Raw genomic sequence first — 21,814 nt, forward strand, 5'->3', positions numbered from 1 at the left:
TCCAGCAGTGGCAGTTCTCCTCTTGGGAAAAGAGTTGGCCATGAGAATCACCTTTTGTTGTTCCATCATTAGACAGGACACCTGGCAGGTGACAGGCAGGGATCTAATTTCTGCAAGCTGGGGAATGTCTTCAGTTGGGTGAATTTAGGCATTTCATTCTGGGTTTGTGGTCCTAGGAATAGAAAGACATTCAGAATTCTTCTGTCCATGCCGTGTCTCTGCTCTGAAGCAAAGCCTTTGCACATTCAGGGTCTTGGACACTGGGTAACAGGTTTCCTTATGGCAAGTAGGAGCTTGCCTGCTGCCACAGCTGGGGTGCTTCAGCCCAGATGTGCACCAGTGCCCTCAGACAGGGGCACAGACAGGACGAGCTGGAGCCGATACTGTGGGAGACAGAGCTGTGACATGGTGGCAAAGCTCAGTACGGCTGGTCTTCAAGGACAGCATCCTCCAAGCTCAGCAATACTCCAGATCGCAACTCAATCTAACCTTGAAAGGCAATTCAAGGGCACCATCTGCGTGTTTACTACTTCTGGAACTGTTAAAGAAGAAACAAAGATTCTGTGTGGCCACTGCTGAGTTTTCTAAGAGCAGGTGTAGGTAAATATGAGAGTCTCTGTTATCCTCTTTGCCTCAGTCTTCCCCAGCAAGGTCTCTCAGGCCTCTGTGACTCAGGGCAGGGCTCTGGAGGAGATCAAGCAGTGGTGGATGTGGATCAAGTCAGGGGGCACTTGAACAAATGCAATCCTTGCCAGTCTATGGGAAAGGAGAGGTGGCATCCCAGGGAGCTGAGAGGGCAAGCCAGTCTCACAGCGATGACACTCTCCATCATCTTTATAAGGTCATGGAGACTGGGGGCACTCCCTGATGACTGGCAGCACCCAACCATTGCATGCACCTTTCAAAAATGCCCAAGGGATGACCAGGGAAACTCAAGGCTGTGTGTGAGTGTGTCTGAGTGTGTCCATTCAGACCCCATTTCTGGGTGTCTGAAAAAGAAGGTGACTGGTTTTCCCCAGGGTAGCTTGTGTCTTGCCATCCTCTTTGCTTTCCGGGATAAAAGGGCAGGATTGCTGGACAGCGGGAGAAGAGTGGCTGTCTTTTAACCTGCAAGTCAGTGAAGAGTTCAGCATCATCCCTCACAATATTCTTGTGCCCACGTTAGGATATTAGGGCCTGCATGGGTGCATAAGTAGAGGGAAAAAGAACGAGACGGCTGGTCAGGCTCAGAGGGATGTGGTCAATGTGTGGTACTCTTCCTGGAGGCATCTAGCTAGAAGGGTCATGCAAGGGTCTGTCCCACCACCTACCCTGTTTCACATGTTTATAATGACCTGGAGGAGATGAGAGAGCTCTTTTTCATGCCAATAGAGATGAAAGATTTTGAAGAGGAAAGATGTGTTTGGGTAATTTTGATGCCACCGTGATACTAAGAAAACATTCATGTTAGGCATCTACCCTATTTCTAACCAGGAAGCTTAAGCCCTAACCCTACGCCTACCCCTAAATGGCACCTTCCCCCTGACAGGAATCCACTACTCCAATCCCTAACCTCAAACCTTACCTTTAAACCAAAGCCCCAAACCTTAAACACTTACTCTCATCCTGCTACTCACTCTAATTCCTAGCCTTCATCCTGAACAGCCCTCAGTGGGGCCAATCAATGCTTCAAGGCTTTGCTTCTGCCTTTGACTTCTTGAGAGGTTTGTTCAGTCTGCTCTCAGTATCTGAGGTTCACAGACACAGGGCCAACTACAGCATGGGGGCTCATTAAAATACAGAAAGCCCTAACGAGCCATTTCTCTTCCTGTGATTTTCTTCAACTCTTCAAGACTCGTACAGCTAATTGTAGAGTCATTTCATAGTGCAGGTAGGGAGGAAGATTTCCAAGTGCACCTAATCAAAATCCTTTTTTTAAAGGTTATATTTTATTCATTTCAGTTGAGAGCAGAGGTGATAGCAGCATTCTCCAATTGATATTGATGCAGAGGGTCTCCTCGGGAGGTCTGGACAGCTAGGAAAAGCAGTCCCTTGAGGTCTGGCGCTGTAGTGACAACCTTGAGCCTTGCTTCCTGCCTTCCTCAACCTCACCATTTCTCTCACTGGCCACCTGGGATTTACATCAGTTTCCTTACATCAGGCTTCACTGACCTTTGGGAGCCAAATGTTACAGCTCCATTGCACCATCTCCCACCTCATCTCCTTAGACAACTGGCTGCACGCAGGCACAGAAGGATTCTTCCTGTTGGCCAGCAAAGAAAATTAAACTTGATAAAGTTTCATAAACAATAAAATACGCTCCTCGAGCATATGCTAAATACAAGCTATCTGTAATGAGGTTGCCTTTCTACAAGGGATAATCTTATGAGAAATGTTTTAGATACATAGCTACAGAAAGGTAGAGATAAACATAATTAAAGAATTGGCTAAGGAGACACTTGTCCTGCTGAAGGACAGGCAAGCTTTTAGTCCCTGAAGCTCAAAGCAGCAGCACAGGTGAGAAGGATCTGAATGAACAAAGAGTAAGGGCAGGAGAAAACTGGAGAATACTGGAAAAGGGCTGTTGTCTGCACAACCTGCTGAAAAGATGACTTTAGAAATGGTCGTTGTATTCGGACAGGTGAAAATATAGGAAAGATTAGAGAAATTAAATACAGAACACCATCCAGCATTTATCGGCTTGATCCAGTGCGACCTGGCAGCAAAGGCGGCCAGCAGTGTCCTGAAGTGCATAAAGAGAACCCTCGCCGAAAGTGCAAGGGAAGAGATTGTCTCCCCCTGCTCCTCACTCATTAGGCCACCTGTAAGCAACCGTGTCCATTTTTGGGCCCCCATTTCAAGTGGACTGGGTCTGGCTGGGATGGGGTTAACTTCCTTCATGGCAGCCCATATGGTGCTATGTTTTGCATTTGTGCCTAAACCAGTGTTGATAACACACCCGTGTTTTGGCTATTGCTGAACCGTGTTTGCACAGCGTCAAGGCCTTCTTTGGTTAAACCCGAGAGGCAGCTAAACCCCGCACAGCCGTTCGCTCACTCCCCCGCAGTGGGACGAGGGAGAGAATTGAAAACAAAAGGTAAAGCTCGTGGGTTGAGATAAAGGCAATTTAGCAGGACAGAAAAGAAAGGGAAAAGAATAACAATGATAAAAGAATATACAAAAGAAGTGATGCTGTCCAATGCCCAGCCAGTTCCTGAGCAGCGGACCCTCGGCCAGCTTTTCCCCCACCTTTATATGCTGAGCATGACATCATATGGTACAGAATATCCCTTTGGTCAGCTGGGGTCAGCTGTCCCAGCTGTGTCCCCTCACAACTTCTGTGCCCCTCCCAATGTACTCGCTGCTGGGGCAGTGTGAGAAGTATTACGTAGTGTAGAGAACCGGTACCAAATGCGGTTTTGTCTCGACATTGCCGCTGTAGCGCCATCCAGCGTAGCGCTTCGAGAAGACCATCTTCTCCACAGCTTTGAGAAAAAGCAACCTCGTGCGCCTGCGCAGGGACTAAAGGCACGAAAAGAGCTGAGGCGGGGACAAAAAGGCGCGAAAAGAGCAGAGGCGGGGGCAGCACGGCCGTGGCGAACCGCACGTACACATTTGTGATCTGCGCATGCGTGGGAGCCCCTATATAAGGAGCGCACGTGCCCCTCGGCGGGGGCGGCAGCGGCGCGCGCGAGACTCCTCCTTCTGTTCCTGCACCCTCAAGGCTCACCCCCTACCCGCTTCGATCCCCGCCAGAACCTGAGGCCACCGAAGACCCTGCGGAAGATCACCGGACTCGAAGTGGTGGTGACAAACTCCTCCTTCTCCTTCTCTTTCTAACTCTCTCTCCCCTATTCTTTTCCTCTCCTCCCTTGCCCTCCCTCCTCCCTCCGTTCTCTTCTCCCCTCCAATAAAAGTAAAAGGTTGTACGGCATTTGACCTCGTTTGCATCTTAATCTCGTCCTTGGGATCGTATCGAAACCTTCCCCGACATTGGATCGGGACATTTTAATTGGCGTCACGGACAGGATCCCTTGAGACGAGAGTGTCATACAACCTTACAGTGTGCTGAGCGAGTGTGTGTGAACGAGACGTACGAGCAAGTACGAAGCGAGTGCGGAGTTCCGATCCGCGGTTCTGCTCTCCCGCGAGGGAAGCAGCCGGAGACGAACGAAGCGCAAGGAAGGAGTGGATGTTGAGAGCTTTGTACTGAAACGCGCGTAGCAGTTTGTGATTTGAGCTCCTGAGGGCGTATAGGGGAGACTTGAATTTTATAGTGTGACCCCCTCAGGAGGATATCCCCTTTGTAGGCTCTGCTCTGTCTTACAGTAGTTTATGGTCTGGCCTCCTGGGGGAGTATAGGGGAAGTTTGGATTGTACGGTGTGACCCCCTCAGGACGATATCCCCTTTGTAGGCTTGTCTTTGTCTTGTAGTAGTGTGCGGATTGGCCTCCTGGGAGCGTATAGGGGAAACGTGTTTTTTTTTAAGGTTTGACCCTCCCGGGACGAACTCCCCTTTGTAGGATATGGCCGCCCAAAAGGCAGGCGATTTTTGTGAAGAGGCAGAGAAATTATATGAGTTTTTAGAAACGTACCGCTCTCGCCCCTCGCCCCCGGGACGAGATTGGGCACGGGACCACTGGTTCCAACTGCAAAGTGTTATGGACCGAATAGCGGTTTTGCAAAAAGAAGCTAGAGTGAAGAAGGGAAAAGGGAAGGCTGTTGTTTGTGCTGTGTTAGGAGCGTGTCTGGCAGCGGCAGTGGAGGACAAGAAACGAGCGCCCTGCCAATCGGAGGCTGTGGCCGCTGCGTTGCAAGCGGCGATAGCGCCGCTGCGCGAGCAACTACTAGAGACCAAACGGGCGCTAGAGGAGGAGAAGCGCCAAAATATGATTTTGAAGGAGGAGCTGAGGGTTCAGCTCCTGAGGGAGGCAGACACCCTCACTGAGGCGGAGGTAATGTTGGAGGAGAAAGGGGTATGCCAAATCTACCCCCAGAAAGACTTAAAGCAATTAAGGGAGACTGTGGATAACCCCCCCCATATGTGCCCGCTGGTAAAAACGGAATATATATATGAGGACGATAGCGACAACCGTCCCCAAGTTGTAACTAAAGAAATCCCTTTTACTGCCACCGAACTGGCTAAACTCCGAAAGGATTTTGCTAGGACGGCAAGGGAGTCCGAAACGGAGTATGTGTGGAGGGTATCCCTGTCGGGGGGGGATGGGATCATGCTATCGGAAAAAGAAGCAGAGGGGTATTGGGGCCCCGGCGTCTTCCTCACCACGGGCGATCGCCGAGCCCCATGGTCTCTGACCCAGAGGGCAGCATATTGGGCAGGGGGGCTGAACCCATTAGAAAGGGGGGATCCCCTAGCTATAACTGGTTCGGTTGAGCAACTGCTAGAAAACGTACAAAAGGCAGCATGCCTGCAAATGATGTATGACCGGGAACTTAAACCAAATTTAAGCTCTCCGATGTTGTTACCGGTAGACCCCGAGCGGCTGACACCGCTAATAAGAGGACTCCCCGACTCGTTAAAACCTATCGGGATCCAATTACAGGGGAAAATCCAAAATGTGCCTCGTGAAGAGCGAATTGCAGCTGCCCTGGAGGGAACAGTAACCCCCGAACAGCGGCAGTGGGGGAGGAAAGTGTGGACCTGGGGGGAGATAGCTCAGGAACTGATAAACTATGGAAGGAAATACGGGCCAGTAGGCAGAACTTACCACAAGGTGGAAACTAGGGCCATGCGGGCAGCGGAGCCGGCAAATAAACCGCTGGCTTTTTCGGGGACAAGCCCCGGCCCAACAAAAAGGGAAAAACCCCTGCTCCGACAAGATTTGTGGCAGAAGGGACTGCAAAAGGGGGTGCCCCGAGACCTAATGGATGGGCTCCCCACCAAAAAATTAGAGTTCCTTGTGCGGAGGTGGTCCGGGCAAGGACCCTCTCCCAAACCAAACGCGCCCTCCGTGCCGGCACTGGATAAGAAGGAGGGGTTCAAGGGGGATGAAAGGGTGGCGGAAAACTAAAACCTCCGCCCCCTCAGGGTGAGGAGGGAGGCGGAGGGTGGATGTTTATTAGACAACTCACCTGCAACAATAAAGGGGACCTCCTCATTACCGTCGCAGTACGGCCGAGGAAGAGGCCCATGACCTTTTTAATCGATACGGGGGCCCAAATCACAGCAATAAAACAAAGCGAGGCAGAACGGTGCGGCATCTCAACTCCTTCTAAGCGCCTGATAGTATTAAACGCCCTAGGGAAAACCCAATCTGTGCCCATGACCCCGGTAACCTTATGGCTACCAGGAGATGAGAGTCCGGTGAACACCATGGCAGCCATAGGACCCTTTCAAATGAACCTCTTGGGCATAGACGTTTTAAAGGGCAGGCAGTGGCGCGACACCCAGGGAAATTCGTGGTCTTTCGGCGTCCCGCAGATCAGGCGGCTGGCCGAAGCCCCCGGCGTGGGGGTGCGCCTGTTGCAAGCGGCGCCTGCCCTCCCCCCTTCCAAACTGACAAGCGTGAAACCCTACCCGCTACCGATAGGAGCAAGAGATGGAATCGTGCCAGTGCTGGAGGACTTAAAGGGGAGGGGGATTATAGTTCCCACCCACTCCCCCTTTAACTCCCCGGTATGGCCTGTCCGAAAACCAAAAGGCAAGTGGAGGTTGACAGTAGATTACCGGAGGCTGAATGCCAACACCGGCCCATTAACAGCTGCTGTACCGAACATTGCCGAGCTTATAGCCGCCATTCAAGAGCAATCACACCCTATTATGGTGACTACTGACGTTAAAGACATGTTCTCTATGGTCCCCCTGCAGCCGCAGGACCAGGACCGCTTTGCTTTTACCTGGGCGGGGCAACAGTACACCTTTACACGGCTCCCTCAGGGATACAAGCACTCCCCCACCTTAGCCCACCATGCTCTAGCACAGGAGCTGGAAGCAATTCCCATAAGGGCGGGGGTGAAAGTTTACCAATATATAGACGATGTACTCATAGGGGGAAATCAGGTGGAAGAGGTTGGGGAAGTCCAGAAGGACATCATCACCCATCTAGAGAGTATAGGATTGACAATCCCACCTGAGAAAATACAAACCCCTTCAAGTGAGGTGAAATTTTTAGGAATTTGGTGGAAGGGAGGGATGACATGTATCCCACCAGACACCCTTTCCTCCCTCGACCAAATTAAGATACCAGAATCAAAAAAAGACTTACAGCATGCGTTAGGGCTGCTTGTGTTCTGGAGAAAGCATATCCCTGATTTCTCAATTATCGCGAGACCCCTATATGATTTACTACGGAAAAGGGCGCAATGGGAGTGGACCCCGGTCCACGATGAGGCGCTACGGCTGTTGGTGTTCGAGGCAAATGCATACCAAGCCCTGGGGCCTATCCACCCGACAGACCCGGTGCAGATCGAATGGGGGTTTGCCGCAACCGGGCTATCGATTCATTTGTGGCAACGGGGGCCAGCAGGGCCCATCCGGCCCATTGGCTTTTATTCTCGGAGTTTCAAGGATGCAGAAAAACGGTACACTACGTGGGAAAAGGGGTTGTTCGTAGTCAGCCTGGCTTTACGAGAAGCAGAGCGCACCATTCGCCAGCAACCAATAGTGCTCAGAGGTCCTTTCAAAGTGATTAAGCCAGTTTTAACTGGGACACCTCCCCCTGACGGGGTGGCACAAAGAGCTTCGGTGCGGAAATGGTACGCACAAATAGAACATTATTGTGGTATTTTTGAAGTTTCTGAGGGCGCTGCCAAAAATTTAGTTATCCAAGAGGGAGTGGCCCCAGACCGGGAAGGTGACGTGCCTCCTTCTTCTGTGCAGGTAGCCCCCCCATTTTCAGAACAATTACAGAACGCTTGGTTCACTGATGCCTCTGCTAAACGAGAGGGCAGAACTTGGAAATACCGTGTAGTCGCCCTACAGATAAGGACCGACCAAAAAATAATTACCGAAGGAGAAGGCAGCGCTCAAGTATGGGAATTAGTGGCCGTATGGAGTGCCTTTCAACATGAAGCCCAATCTGCCTCTCCAATCTATATCTACACTGACTCCTTTGCTGTCTTTAAGGGGTGTACAGAGTGGCTCCCCTTTTGGGAACAAAATGGGTGGGAGGTTAACAGAATACCTGTATGGCAAAAGGAAAAGTGGCAAGATATTTTAACCATTGCCAGACAGGGGAACTTTGCGGTAGGATGGGTAGCCTCCCATCAGACGGGAGAAAATCCGTCCGGTCATTGGAACAATAGGGTTGATGAGCTGGCCCGCCTCGCCCCCTTGCAAAGTGATCCAGTAGCGGAGGATTGGGAGCGACTCCTGGAATGGTTGCACCTTAAGAGAGGGCACAGTGGAGCCCAAGACCTCTACCGAGAGGCTCAGGCCAGAGGCTGGCCGGTTACCCGAGAAAATTGCAAAACTTGCATTTCAGCCTGTGAGCAATGTCGTATCCGCTTAGACAGGCACCCCCTGGAAGACAGTCCCCTACATTTGAGAGAGGGAAAAGGTTTGTGGGAGGCCTGGCAGGTTGATTACATTGGTCTGTTCCGTAAATCAGAAGGAAAGTGCTATGTATTAGTGGGTGTTGAAATAGTATCTGGCCTAGCACAGGCTAAAGCCTGTGCTAAGGCAACAGGGGAGAATACGGTGAAGGCCCTGAAAGAATGGTTTGGGACCTTCCCTAAACCGCAGTTGATACAATCTGACAATGGCACACACTTCACAGCCAAGATGGTCCAGGAATGGGCGGCTCGGGAGGGGATTTCATGGGTATTCCACACTCCATACTACCCCCAAGCAAATGGGATTGTGGAGAGAACAAATGGCTTGCTGAAGCGCTTCCTGAAACCACACGAACCGGGGTGGGCTGAGCGGGTAGGAGAGGCGGTGACCAACGTCAATAATCGCTGGGGTGCAAACGGGTGCCCGAAAATTGCAGCATTTTGTCCACAAGCCCCAACCATGGTACCCGTCTCTCGAAACCCCAACTCCCCCAGGACACCATGTTATTCTCCTGGTCAACCGGTTCTGGTTGAGCTTCCCACTGTGGGAGCTGTGCCTCTTGTACTAGATACCCCCCTAAATAAACACATGTGGAAAGCGAAAGATACCAGTGGGAGAACCCACAAAATACACACCAAATGGATTATTCCCTCCTTCTAACCCAAGGAGCGAGTTTTGTTCCTGTTTCTGTTTTTAAGGGCAGCGATATGACCACGACGCACCTGCTGCTTTGGATCGTTTTGACTCAGGAACATCTCTCTGAAAGTGACGAGCGACCATTCCCTCCACCTTCCCCTCCTCCATATAATCCCTTCGAGGAAAACGAGTTTGTGTTATTAGCGAAAGCCGTGAGTCAAACTTTCAATCTGAGTCACTGTTGGGTGTGCGGCGGACCCCTAGGGCTATCAAGTTGGCCGTGGACATCCGCACCCCTCACCCCAGACCAAATCGTAAGCAAATATAGCGAAGCCGCAGACAATCCGTGGGATGACAGTGGGACCTGGCCAATTCAGTTTCCAGCTAAGGGGCAATACTGCTTGAATTGCACTCAGAAAGGAGGGGTCGAGGTGGGAGAAAGCAAATGCCAATGGACACTCACACGTAAGCCCCCCGACAAGGAAAGGGACCTGTGGGTGTGGCTTAATGAAACGGGGCGTAACCAGGGGTTTAAGGGATATTGGTCAAGCAAAAACGAAACCTTGATTCTCCAGCATTACAAACAAACTTGCAAATGGAGGGGTACTTATGGGGCTTGGTATTGTACCGGCCGAATAAGGGATGGGGCAATGACCTTTTTCAGCCCTCTGGGTGACAAAGACACAACTTATTTTCAATTTCCACCAGGGAAAGATGGGCCATTTTCTCAAGGAAATAAAGCCAGAAAAGGGCATTATTGGATTTGTGGAAACACGGCATACAAATTCTTACCCGCGGGGTGGTCGGGAGTTGTTATATAGGGATCATAAGACCCCTATTCTTCCTCCTGCCAGAAACTGGTGGACCCCAATTAGGCATAAAAGTGTATGATAACCTCGGAGATAGAAGTATTGCCCGTAAGACGCGATCTGCCAAGGTAAATTTAGGTGGGACACAAAAATGGGGGAATGACGAATGGCCCCCTGAGCGAATAATTGAACATTATGAACCAGCAACCTGGAATCCGAACGAGCCCATTGCAGGGGCAAGAGAACCAATCTATAATCTAAACCGAATAATCAGACTACAAGCGGCCCTAGAAATTATCACCAATAAAACCGCTGACGCCATAGACCTATTAACTCGGCAGTCTCAACAAATGCGCACGGCAATCCTTCAGCACCGCATGGTTCTAGATTATTTACTGGCTGAGGAGGGAGGGGTGTGTGGAAAATTAAATATCTCTAACTGCTGCCTAGAAATAGATGATGTGGGAGAAGTGGTTCTCCAACTGACCCAAGATATCAGGAAAATAGCCCATGTCCCTGTTCAAACTTGGAGTGGTTGGAATGGCGATTTGTGGTCCTGGTTACCAGGGGCACCGTGGGTCAAACAATTAATATTGTATTTGCTATGTGCAGCTGCCACCTTACTGTTCCTACCCTGTATAATTCCATGTTTTATTCAATTAATTCAACACGTTGTGTCAAATATGCAATTTGTTCCTAACACCTCACCTGATGGTGTAAGGAAAATCTGTACCATCCATCAGCCACAACCAACCTCAGTACCCATCATTTAAACCCATCCCCAATTCATTCTAAAGGAAGAAACCGCGTATTGCCAGTTACTGTTAACCCTATTTCTAATGTTTACTGTTGCCAGTTATTGTCAACCCTATTTCTAATGTTTACCCTTCAAAGTTGAAGAATTGTTAAAGTTGTTCAAGAATAAGCTTGCATTGAGCAATACCTCAGTTAATCTGTGTTAAGACATTCCTTCACCTGAAACAATGTTATTCCCGTTTCCCTTCCCACAACTTTCCTCCACCCTTATCTCCAACCCTTTCAACTCTGCATTTTCTTTCTTTCTCCTTTGTTTTCTTTCTCTCTCTGTCTTATACCACCAAGCTGCAATGTCGAGCCACGGGGTGGTGTAGAGAACCGGTACCAAATGCGGTTTTGTCTCGACATTGCCGCTGTAGCGCCATCCAGCGTAGCGCTTCGAGAAGACCATCTTCTCCACAGCTTTGAGAAAAAGCAACCTCGTGCGCCTGCGCAGGGACTAAAGGCACGAAAAGAGCTGAGGCGGGGACAAAAAGGCGCGAAAAGAGCAGAGGCGGGGGCAGCACGGCCGTGGCGAACTGCACGTACACATTTGTGATCTGCGCATGCGTGGGAGCCCCTATATAAGGAGCGCACGTGCCCCTCGGCGGGGGCGGCAGCGGCGCGCGCGAGACTCCTCCTTCTGTTCCTGCACCCTCAAGGCTCACCCCCTACCCGCTTCGATCCCCGCCAGAACCTGAGGCCACCGAAGACCCTGCGGAAGATCACCGGACTCGAAGTGGTGGTGACAAACTCCTCCTTCTCCTTCTCTTTCTAACTCTCTCTCCCCTATTCTTTTCCTCTCCTCCCTTGCCCTCCCTCCTCCCTCCGTTCTCTTCTCCCCTCCAATAAAAGTAAAAGGTTGTACGGCATTTGACCTCGTTTGCGTCTTAATCTCGTCCTTGGGATCGTATCGAAACCTCTCCCGACATTGGATCGGGACACGTAGCAATTAACATCATCCAATTCAAACCATTGGCTATTCTCACCCAAAATCAAATCCCCTTGAGGAACACATTGGACTTTCCCATCCTCCTGCATCACCCACCAAGTGCACCCAGGTCCTTGAGCAAAAGCAATCCCACGAATGGTTTTGCCTTTACCCAAGGCAGGAATAACCCAGACTGTCTTCCCCAGCATATTTTTTATGTGCGCTAGAGGGACTTTATCCCCCTCTACGGTACGTAAAAGTTTTGATTGGGCAGGGCCAACTCAATTGGCGGATCCCCTACTGTTGACTAACCAGGTGGCCTTTGCTAAATGTGTGTCCCAATGTTTGAACGTCCCAGCACCCATTGCTCTCGGTGTAGTCTTTAACACTCCGTTGTACTGTTTGATTTTCCCGGAGGCTGGTGCATGATAGGGGATGAGATATATCCACTCAATGCCGTGCTTTTGGGCCCAGGTGTCTATGAAGTTGTTTCGGAAATGAGTCCCGTTGTCTGACTCAGTTCTTTCTGGGGTGCCATGTCACCACAGGACTTGCTTTTCAAGGCCCAGGACAGTGTTCCGGGCAGTAGCATGAGGCACGGGATATGTCTCCAGCCATCCGGTGGTTGCTTCCATCACTGTAAGCACATGGCGCTTGCCTTGGTGGGTTTGTGGGAGTGTGATATCATCAATCTGCCAGGCCTCCCTAATATTTATATTTCAGCCATCGTCCTCCATCCCAGGGAGGCTTGCACCGCTTTGCTTGCTTGATTGCAGCGCATGTTTCACATTCATGTATAATCTGTGCAGTAGTGTCTGTGGTCAAGTTCACCCCTCAATCATGGGCCCATCTATATGTTGCATCTCTTCCTTGATGGCCTGAGGTGTCATGGGCCCACCCGGCTAGAAATAATTCACCCTTCTGTTGCCAGTCCAGATCCACTTCAATCTTAGCAGCCTGATCCACCTGCTGGTTGTTTTGATGTTCTTCAGTGGCCTGACTCTTGGCTATTTGAGCATCTACGTGACGTGCTTTTACAGCCAGGTTTTCTACCCAGGCAGCAGTATTTTGCCACAATGCAGCAGCCCAGATGGGTTTGCCTCTGCGCTATTAGTTACTCTGCTTCCATTGCTGTAACCACCCCCACAGGCCATTTGCCACCATGCATGAGTCAGTATAGAGATAGAGCATTGGCCATTTTTCTCCTTCAGCAATATCCAAAGCCAGCTGGATGGCTTTCACCTCTGCAAATTGACTCGATTCACCTTCTCATAGAATCATAGAATCCTGGAATGCTTTGGGTTGGAAGGGACCTTTAAAGGTCATCTAGTCCAACCCCCCTGCACTGAGCAGGGACATCTTCAACTAGATCAGGTTCCTTAGAGCCCCATCCAACCTGTCCTTGAATGTTTCCAGAGATGGGGCATCTACCACCTCTCTGGGCAACCTGTTCCAGTGTCTCACCATGCTCATTGTAAAAAATTTCTTCCTTATATCTAGTCTAAATCTAGCCTCGTTTAGTTTAAAACCATTACCCCTTGTCCTATTGCAAAAGGCCCTGCTAAAAAGTCTGTCCTCATCTATCTTATAAGAATCATAGAATCATAGAATCATAGAATGTCCTGAGTTGGAAGGGACCCACAAGGATCATTGAGTCCAACTCTTGTCCCTGCATAGGACAACTCCAAAATTCACACCCTATGTCTGAGGGCGTTGTCCAAATGCTTCTTGAATGTTGTCAGGCTTGGCGACGTGACTGCCTGCAGGGTCAGCCTGTTCCAGTGCTCCACCACCCTCTGGGTAAAGAACCTTTTCCTAATGTCCAACCTAAACCTCCCCTGGCATATCTTCCTGCCCTTCCCTTGGGTCCTGTCACTGGTCGTCAGGGAGAAGAGATCAGCACCTGCCCCTCCTCCTTCCCTTGTGAGGAAGGTGTAGACCGTGGTGAGGTCTCCCCTCAGTCTCCTCTTCTCCAGGCTGAACAGACCAAGTGACTTCAGCCGCTCCTCATACGGCTTCCGCTCTAAACCCTTTACCATCTTTGTGGCTCTCCTCTGGACACTCTCCAGCAGCTTTGTATATTTTTTGTACTGTGGCACCCAACACTGCACACAGTGCTCAAGGTGAGGCCGCACCAGTGCAGAATAGAGTGGGACAATCACCTCCCTCGCCCGGCTGGCAATGCAGTGCTTGATGCACCCCAGGACACGGTTGGCCCTCCTGGCTGCCAGGGCACACTGTTGGCTCATGTTCAACTTGCCGTTGGCCAGAACCCCCAGATCCCTCTCCATGGGGCTGCTCTCCAGCCTCTCATTCCCCAGTCTGTATGTACATCCAGGGTCGCCATGTCCCAGGTGCAAAATCTGGCACTTGCCCTTGTTAAACCTCATACTGTTGGTGATTGCCCAGCTCTCTAATTTGTCCAGATCCCTCTGCAGGGCCTCTCTGCCCTCGAGAATGTCAATGGCTCCTCCCAATTTTGTGTCATCGGCAAACTTTGATAACAAACCTTTGAGTCCTGCATCCAAGTCATTTATGAAGACATTAAAGAGCACTGGTCCCAACATGGATCCCTGGGGAACCCCGTTAGTGACTGATCGCCAGCCCAGTGTAACCCCATTTACTATAACCCTTTGAGCCCGACCCATCAGCCAATTGCTCACCCATTGCATTAGGTGTTTATCCAGCTGTATGCTGGACATTTTGTCCAGGAGGATACTGTGAGAGACAGTATCAAAGGCTTTACCGAAGTCCAAAAAGATGACATCGCCTGGCTTCCCTTGGTCAGCTAGGTGGGTAACCTTGTCATAGAAGGAAATCAAGTTTGTCAAGCAGGGCTTTCTCCTCGTGAACCCGTGCTGGCTGGGACCAATGACTTTGTCTTTCAGGTGTTTTTCAATAACTCCCAGAAGAATTTTCTCCTTCATTTTGCCAGGCACAGAGGTGAGACTGACAGGCCTGTAGTTACCGGGGTCATCCCTCTTGCCCTTCCTGAAGGTTGGGACAACGTTTGCCAGCTTCCAGTCGACTGGGACCTCCCCAGATTCCCAGGAGCATTGAAAAATCATTGAGAGAGGTCTCGCTATGACATCAGCGAGCTCTTTAAGTACCCTCAGATGAATCCCGTCCGGCCCCATTGACTTATCCAGCTGGAGCAGCAAATCCCGCACAAGTTCGGGGTTGGTTGGGAGTTTGTCGTTCTTGCAGTCATGGTTCTCTAGCCCAGAGAACACTTCATCGGTCTTGAAGACGGAGGCAAAGAAAGCATTAAACATCTCTGCTTTGTCTGTGTCCCTGTTTGTGAGGTGGCCATGCTCATCAAGTAATGGGCCAACGCATTTTCTCGCCTGCCTTTTGCTATTTATTTATTTTAAAAAGCCCTTTTTATTGTCCTTGAGCTTTGAGCTTTGGTACTTTACCTTTAAGTACTAAAAGGCTGCAATAATATCACTTTTCCTTACATCAGACTTCTCCACTGAAGTCTGCAACTGGGTGTTACAGCTCCATCGCGCCATCTCCCTCCTGATCTCCTTAGACAACCGGCTGCACACAGGCACAGAAGGATTTTTCCTATTTGCAAGCAAAGAAAAGTAAAGCATGATAAAGTTTCAGAAACAATACAATACACTCCTCAAGCATATGCTACTGATAAGCTACCTTTAATGAGGTTGCCTTTCTACAAGGGATAATCTTATGAGAAATGTTTTACATAGATAGCTACAGAAAAGTAGAGGTAAACATAAGAGTTTGCTACAAAGGCAATTGTCCTACTGAAAGACATGAAAGCTTTAACTCCCTGAAACCCAAAGCAGCAGCATACGTGAGAGGTATCTGAATGAACAAAGAGTAAGGGCAGGAGAAAACTGGAGAATAATGGAAAGGGCCTTTGTCTAGACAGTCTACTGGTAAGATGACTTTAGAAATGGTCATTGTATCAGGACAGATGAAAACACAAGAACAATTAGAGAAAGTAAATACAGCATATAACAGGCAGAATAGTGGTAATGAAGTTACAGGGGAAGACATATTTCTGTGGAATATCCCTTTGGAAAGGTCATGGGATTGGTAGAGGTCTCTTGTGAGCGAGGACAAAGCAATGTTGCACCCATCTCTGAAAGAAGCCAAAGGAGCAACCCAGGGAACCCCAGGCTGTACGAGCTCACTTTGGTGAGGAGTAATCTATCGATATCTCTTGGGTGGTATTTCTGGGACCATTAAAGAAAAGAATGTGTCCAAAAGCAGTCAGCATGGACTTTCAAAGGGTAAAGCATGCCTCACCAGGCTGACTGCCTTCATGATGAAGTAACTGCATTTGTGCATGAGGGGACAATAGTGGATGTTGGTCACCTCAACTTCAGCAAGATTTGTGACATGTTCTCCCTCACTATTCTTGTACCCAAGTTAGGACGTTACATTCTGGAAGGGCAGACAAACAGATGGGTGAAACACCAGTTGGATGATCAGGCTGAGAAAGCAGTGGTGAAGGGGTCATACCCTACCTGAAGGCCAGTGGGACATACTGGGGCATCATGGGGCAGCACAGGGAACACTCCTGGGCCCTGTGCAATTGAAAAGCTGTATCCATGACCCAGAGGAGGCAACTCTCACCATGTTCAGCAAGAACAAATGCTGGATTCTGCACCTCAGATGAAATAATGCCGGGCACAAGTATAGACTGGGAGAGGAGTGGCTGGAGAGCAGCCCTGCAGAGAGGGATCTGGGGGTGCTGGCTGGCAGGGGGCTCAACAGGAGTCAGCAGTGTGCCCTGGCAGCCAAGAGGGCAAACCGCACCCTGGGGTGCAGTATAACGAGGGGCTCAAAAGAGGGGATGTTGTGGTTTAACCCCAGTCGTCAACTAAGCACCACCCAGCCGCTCGCTCACCCTCCCTCCCACAGTGGGATGGGGGAAAGAATCAGAAAAAAAAAAGTAAAACCCGTGGGTTGAGATAAAGACAGTTTAATATGACCGCAGAGAAAGGGGAAATACTAATACTAATACTAATACTAATACTAATAAAAAAAAGAATATACCAAACAAGTGATGCACAATCACCACCTGCTGACCGATGCCCAGACCGTCCCCGAGCATCGATCGCTGCCCCCCGGCAAACTCTCTCCAGTACATATACTGAGCATAATGTCATACGGTATGGAATATCCCTTTGGCCAGTTTGGGTCAGCTGTCCTGGCTGTGCTCCCTCCCAACTTCTTGTGCACCTGGCAGAGCATGGGAAGCTGTAAAATCCTTGACTTGGATAAAGACTGCTTAGGAACAAGTAAACCATCAGTGTGTTATCAACATTATTCTCATCCTAAACCCAAACCACAGCACTATACCAAGTACTAGGAAGAAAATTAATTCTATCCCAGCTGAAACCAGGACAGAGGATTATCCTGTTCTATTTAGCAGTGGTGCAGACTCACTTGGAGTACTGCGTGCAGTTCTGGGCCCCACAACTGAAGAAGGATGTAAGGTACTTGAATACGTCCAGAGGAGGGCACCAAAGCTGGTGAAAGGGCCGGAAGAAATGTCCTCCGAGGAGCTCCTGAGGGCACTGGGCTGGTCCAGTTTGGAGAAAAGGAGGTGGAGGGGTGACCTCATTGCCCTCTACAGCTTCCTGAGGAGGGGAAGTGGAGAGGGAGGCGATGATTGCTTCAACCTGGGATCCAGGGACAGGACACGGGGAAATGGTTCAAAGCTGCACCAGGGGAGGTTTAGACTGGACATTAGGAAGCATTTCTTTACCAAGAGGGTGGTCAAACGCTGGAACAGGCTTCCTAGAGAGGTGGTTGATGCCCCATGCGTGTCAGTGTTTAAGAGGCATTTGGACAATGCCCTTAATAACATGATTTATCTTTTGGTCAGACCTGAAGTGGCCAGGTATTTGGACAAGATGATCCTTGTAGGTCCCTTCCAAATGAACTATTCCGTTCTATGCTATTCTGTTCTGTTCTATTCTATTCCGTTCTCTATATATACCCATACAGGATGGATCCCTCCAGCAGCTGGGCTCAGACGCTCAGTCTCCTCAGTAGCTGCCTGGGATACCAGCCTCCCCAGGTGCACGCACCTGGACATATGACCCCCTGAGGCTGCAGCCCCATTCCAGATGCTGCTACAGACCACCCAGTCACACACACACACACACACACACACACACACAAACTCTTAGGTCCAGTCACTCCAGTCTCTCAGTTGCTGGCACTAATGACATACGGGCTGCCTGACCCCATGGTCCTTCTCCAGTTGCTGCACTCATCCCCCTGTGCTCACATGTTCACACAGAAGAGAGATTCCCCCACACAGGAATGAGCTAGAAATTAAGTTTAATGAGGAGACAGGACAGACTGCACTGGTCGGGGTCCTCCCCTACACTTCCCATAATAAATCCTGTGCAGCCCAAAAATGCTCTTCCCCTGCATCCCATAATGTGTCCTACGCCCCTAGGCAACAATTCCCTTAGTCCAAATGGTGATCCAGAGAGCTGCTCGCAGTGACTCCTCTTGGTGGGTTTCACACCTGGACAACGGGGCTGACGGCTCTCCCAGGGCAGCCCTGGAAGGAGCCGGGACAAAACGTTCCTTCCTCAGGAGCCTGTCATTTGGGTTCCCACCTGCCACGGTGCCTCTGTGCTCTTCTGGCTTTGTGGAGATGGGATCTTGATGAGCTGGTGGCTCTCCTGGGATGGCTCTGGGAGCAGCTGGGGCAGGGTGTTAACTGAGTTACTCCTCCTGCCATTGGTAGTGCCTTCTTTGTGTGTGCAGATGAGCTTCTTCTCACTTAACCTAACACAACCCAACAAGAACATGCATCTCCTGAGGCAGCTGTATTTGCAGGTTACATACCTATGCACTGGTATTATTTAGCATATTCTAACATAGCAGCTCATTGGAATTGCTGTCCAGAAATGCATCAGGATTAGGGGAAAAGCTGTGCTGTTACACGGGCAATGGCTTCATTCAGGGCCAGTAGCACAGTCTTGTTTCTAAGACTGTAGATGAACGGATTTAAGACTGGGTACAAGACAGTGTTCAGCAAAGCCAGAATTCTGTTTGTCTCCAAGGAAACATCTCTGGAAGGACGCACATAGAGAGCAATGCAGCTCCCATATGCAATGGCCAAGGTGGTGAGGTGGGAAGAACATGTAGTAAAAGCTTTTTTCCTCCCAGCGGCTGCTGGCAGGTGCAGAATACAGAAAAGGATGCCCATGTAAAATGCCAGAGTTAAACATAAGGAACCTAGTAGGATAAACGATAACAAAACAGAGTCTGTTTTCCAAAGCAGGCTGGGGTCAGAGCAGGACAATGTGAACAAGGGGGAGTTGTCACAAAAAAAATGGTGGATCTTGTTCGAACCACAGAAAGTCAGCTTGTAGAGGAGGACCAGACGGTAACTCAAGACTGTGATGCCAATGACCCAAGTAGCAACAACCAGGTTGATGCAGAGCTGAGGCTTCATGATGGCAGCATAACGCAAAGGCTGGCAGATGGCAACGTAGCGGTCAAAGGACATGACAACAAGTAGAACAAACTCTATACAGCCCAGGACAAAATAGAAACAGGACTGGGTAAAGCAGCTGCTTAGTGAGATCATTCTCCTACCAGAACTCAGGATCACAAACAATCTGATGCTTGTGGAGGTTGTAAACCAGATTTCCAGGAAGGCCAGATTGCTGATGAAAAAGTACATGGGGGTTTGCAGGCGGTGATCTACACACACGAGGAAAATGATGGTTGCGTTCCCCATCACTGTTGTCAGGTATATGAGCAGAAGGAGCAGAGAGAGAAATAGCTGCAGGCTTTGATCAAGCCCTGAGAAACCCTCTAGGATGAACTCAGTAACTGCAGTTTCATTTTCTGCTCCCATGCTGAATTTCAGTTCATCCTGCCGAGACAGGAAGGTGGCAAAACCCAAGTGTGATTATTTCACCGTCTGGATGAAAGGAATCCTTCCTTCTCTGCTTCTTTCCTTTCTTGCAGTCTTCCTCCTATAGAGCACAGAGAGTGAGTCCTTCAAGCCTTTCTCACCCCCTGATTTTTCTGGTTTACATTTCAGTTTGAGTCCTCAGAGAATTTGTTGTCATCTTTCTACATTTCTCAAACACTCCTAAAGGATTCTTTCTCCAGAGCAGAAGATTTAAAGAGGCTGCGAGCTATTTCACCCCATTCCTGGCAAATTCCACATTCACTCAGACCTATTGCAAACATCTGTCACACCTATGTGCCAAACTCATCTCTTCTATTGCACAAATGCTAAACCATCAAATGAAATGAAATGAAATCAAATCAAATGTGTATGTTGAAAGCTATTCTTTCTACTTTTCAGAGGTACTTGCCTTTTTGCACTAGGAATCCCTGAGAGTCTCTTGTTTTCAAAATAAGTAATATCCAGCATCTCTTTTGTAATCCCCTGCTTCCTTCCACACCTTCTTGCTCTCTGTTTCTTCAGGAAAGGGGGAGGGGGTGGAATAGGGACCAAGTATAACTTGTCTTCTTTCGTACTCTAAATAGTGACTGAAAGGTATGATGACTCCACACAGCCTGTCACACAATCTCATCTGACATCCGTCTGCACTGAAGCACGGTTGTTTCCAAAGAGTTGCTCATTGCTATTGCCATCAAATGTCCTGACCTAAACGCAGAGCAAGAGAAGAGTGTCTGGAAGAGATTTGTAACCTTTCTTTTGCATGCCAGTTATAGGTTGGGAGGAACCAGCCTCTAGCATGTTCTCTTGTTTCCATTGACTCTAGAGGGAGCCTAGGGAAAACCAGTTCGCACAGGCACCTGCAGCCAAGTACATGAAACTCACTATTCAAGTCTCAAATCACTCATTTATTAAGTTACTTTTTTTTAAAATCAAAATACATATCTAACAGAAGGAAGCACAAGAAAACTATATGCAAAAAAGACTGATGTTTTTCCCTTCATCTTTATATTTGTTTTTAGACATGGAAAGGAGCAGAGCAGATGACTGCAAAAGCGGGATGATTCCAAGTGCAAGGAGAGGAGAGGGAGAAGAGGAGATGGTGAGTTTGAAGCAGTGAAAGAGATCTTCTCCACAGGCTGTGTTGTCCCCTTAGGCTCTGTCCCAGGCCAGAATGGGTAGCACTTCCACAAGGAGTAAAATGGGAAGATCAGTACAGGGCAGTGCTCCATGTTTGCACTGACATTTTAGCTTGGGGTTCAGGTTAGTCTTAGATCCCAAATGCCCAGCTTGTTCTTTGCCTCTAGTCTGGCATAGGGGAAACTCTGCACTGGGTTCGTGTGGAACATTTTCTGAGATTAAACCCCTGGCTGTATTTGAGCAAAAGCTCAAGCTCATTCACCTACAGCAGTATGAGCGTAGTGAATCGGTGAATGAGAGGGGACAGTCCCAGTGTCCATTTTCTGGGTCAGTTCAAACACTCAAAGGCTTGTGTCTTCTTACTCTCCTGGGTGACACCTCAATTCTCTAAAATTGTTCTTCTCCTGAATGCACTTTCTTAGGGGAACCTGCAAATTTGCAGGCAGCTTACAAGAAAGCAGCTTCTCTTCAGGCCCCGCATCGTCAAGCATGCAGCCAGCATATGCCATAGTGAGTGAAGAAATATAGGGTATGCAGGTGAAGGATATCCAGGTGAAGAAGGCCTTGTTGTGGCTTTGCACAGAGGTTATCCTCAGGACGATGCATATAATGTAGGCATAAACCACAGAGGTCAGTGTGAAGGAGCTCAACAACACAGTGGAGAAGAGAGCAACGCTCATGTTTCATAGTAGCTGGTGCCCATGCGGGCTGCTCTCAGCAAAGGGATGATGCCGCAGAAGAAGCAGTCTCTACAGTGGGCACTGAGGGTCTAATCGCATACAGGATGGTGGGGCTGAGCGTGGAGAGAGATGCCATTCCCCAGCAGCTAAAGATGAGCATGGAGCACAGCCAGGAGTTGGTAAGGACAGAGTCGTGTGAGGGGCTGCAAATGGCCCTGCAGCAATCAAAACACATCACAACACATAGGTTAAACTCAGCTGTGCTGATGGAGAAGGAGGGACTTGTAAGCAGCTGCAGAGATATCTTAATCTCCAGCATGAGACTGACAAACATGTCAGGGGGAATGACCAGAGTGAACCAAATATCCAAGAAGGACAAGGTTTGGCGGAAGGGATGCCTGGGGG

The 21,814-nt window shown here is 49.4% G+C and overlaps 2 protein-coding genes across 2 annotated transcripts in view; one reads left to right on the forward strand and one right to left on the reverse strand.

The window, feature by feature from the left end:
- The window catches only part of LOC309603394 (olfactory receptor 5G29-like), a gene marked incomplete at both ends in the record, with an annotated part of 61,947 nt that overhangs the window by 39,058 nt on the left and 1,075 nt on the right, over positions 1–21,814 (forward strand).
- On the reverse strand, positions 18,585–19,532 carry LOC309603385 (olfactory receptor 6E1-like; the record flags this gene model as incomplete). Its single annotated transcript, XM_082338246.1, has 1 exon — positions 18,585–19,532. The coding sequence occupies one exon, from the start codon at positions 19,530–19,532 to the stop codon at positions 18,585–18,587; it is 948 nt and encodes a 315-aa protein (XP_082194372.1).

This window comes from Platalea leucorodia, assembly GCF_965183815.1.
Source record: "Platalea leucorodia genome assembly, contig: HAP1_HAP1_SCAFFOLD_71, whole genome shotgun sequence".
NCBI lineage: Eukaryota > Metazoa > Chordata > Aves > Pelecaniformes > Threskiornithidae > Platalea > Platalea leucorodia.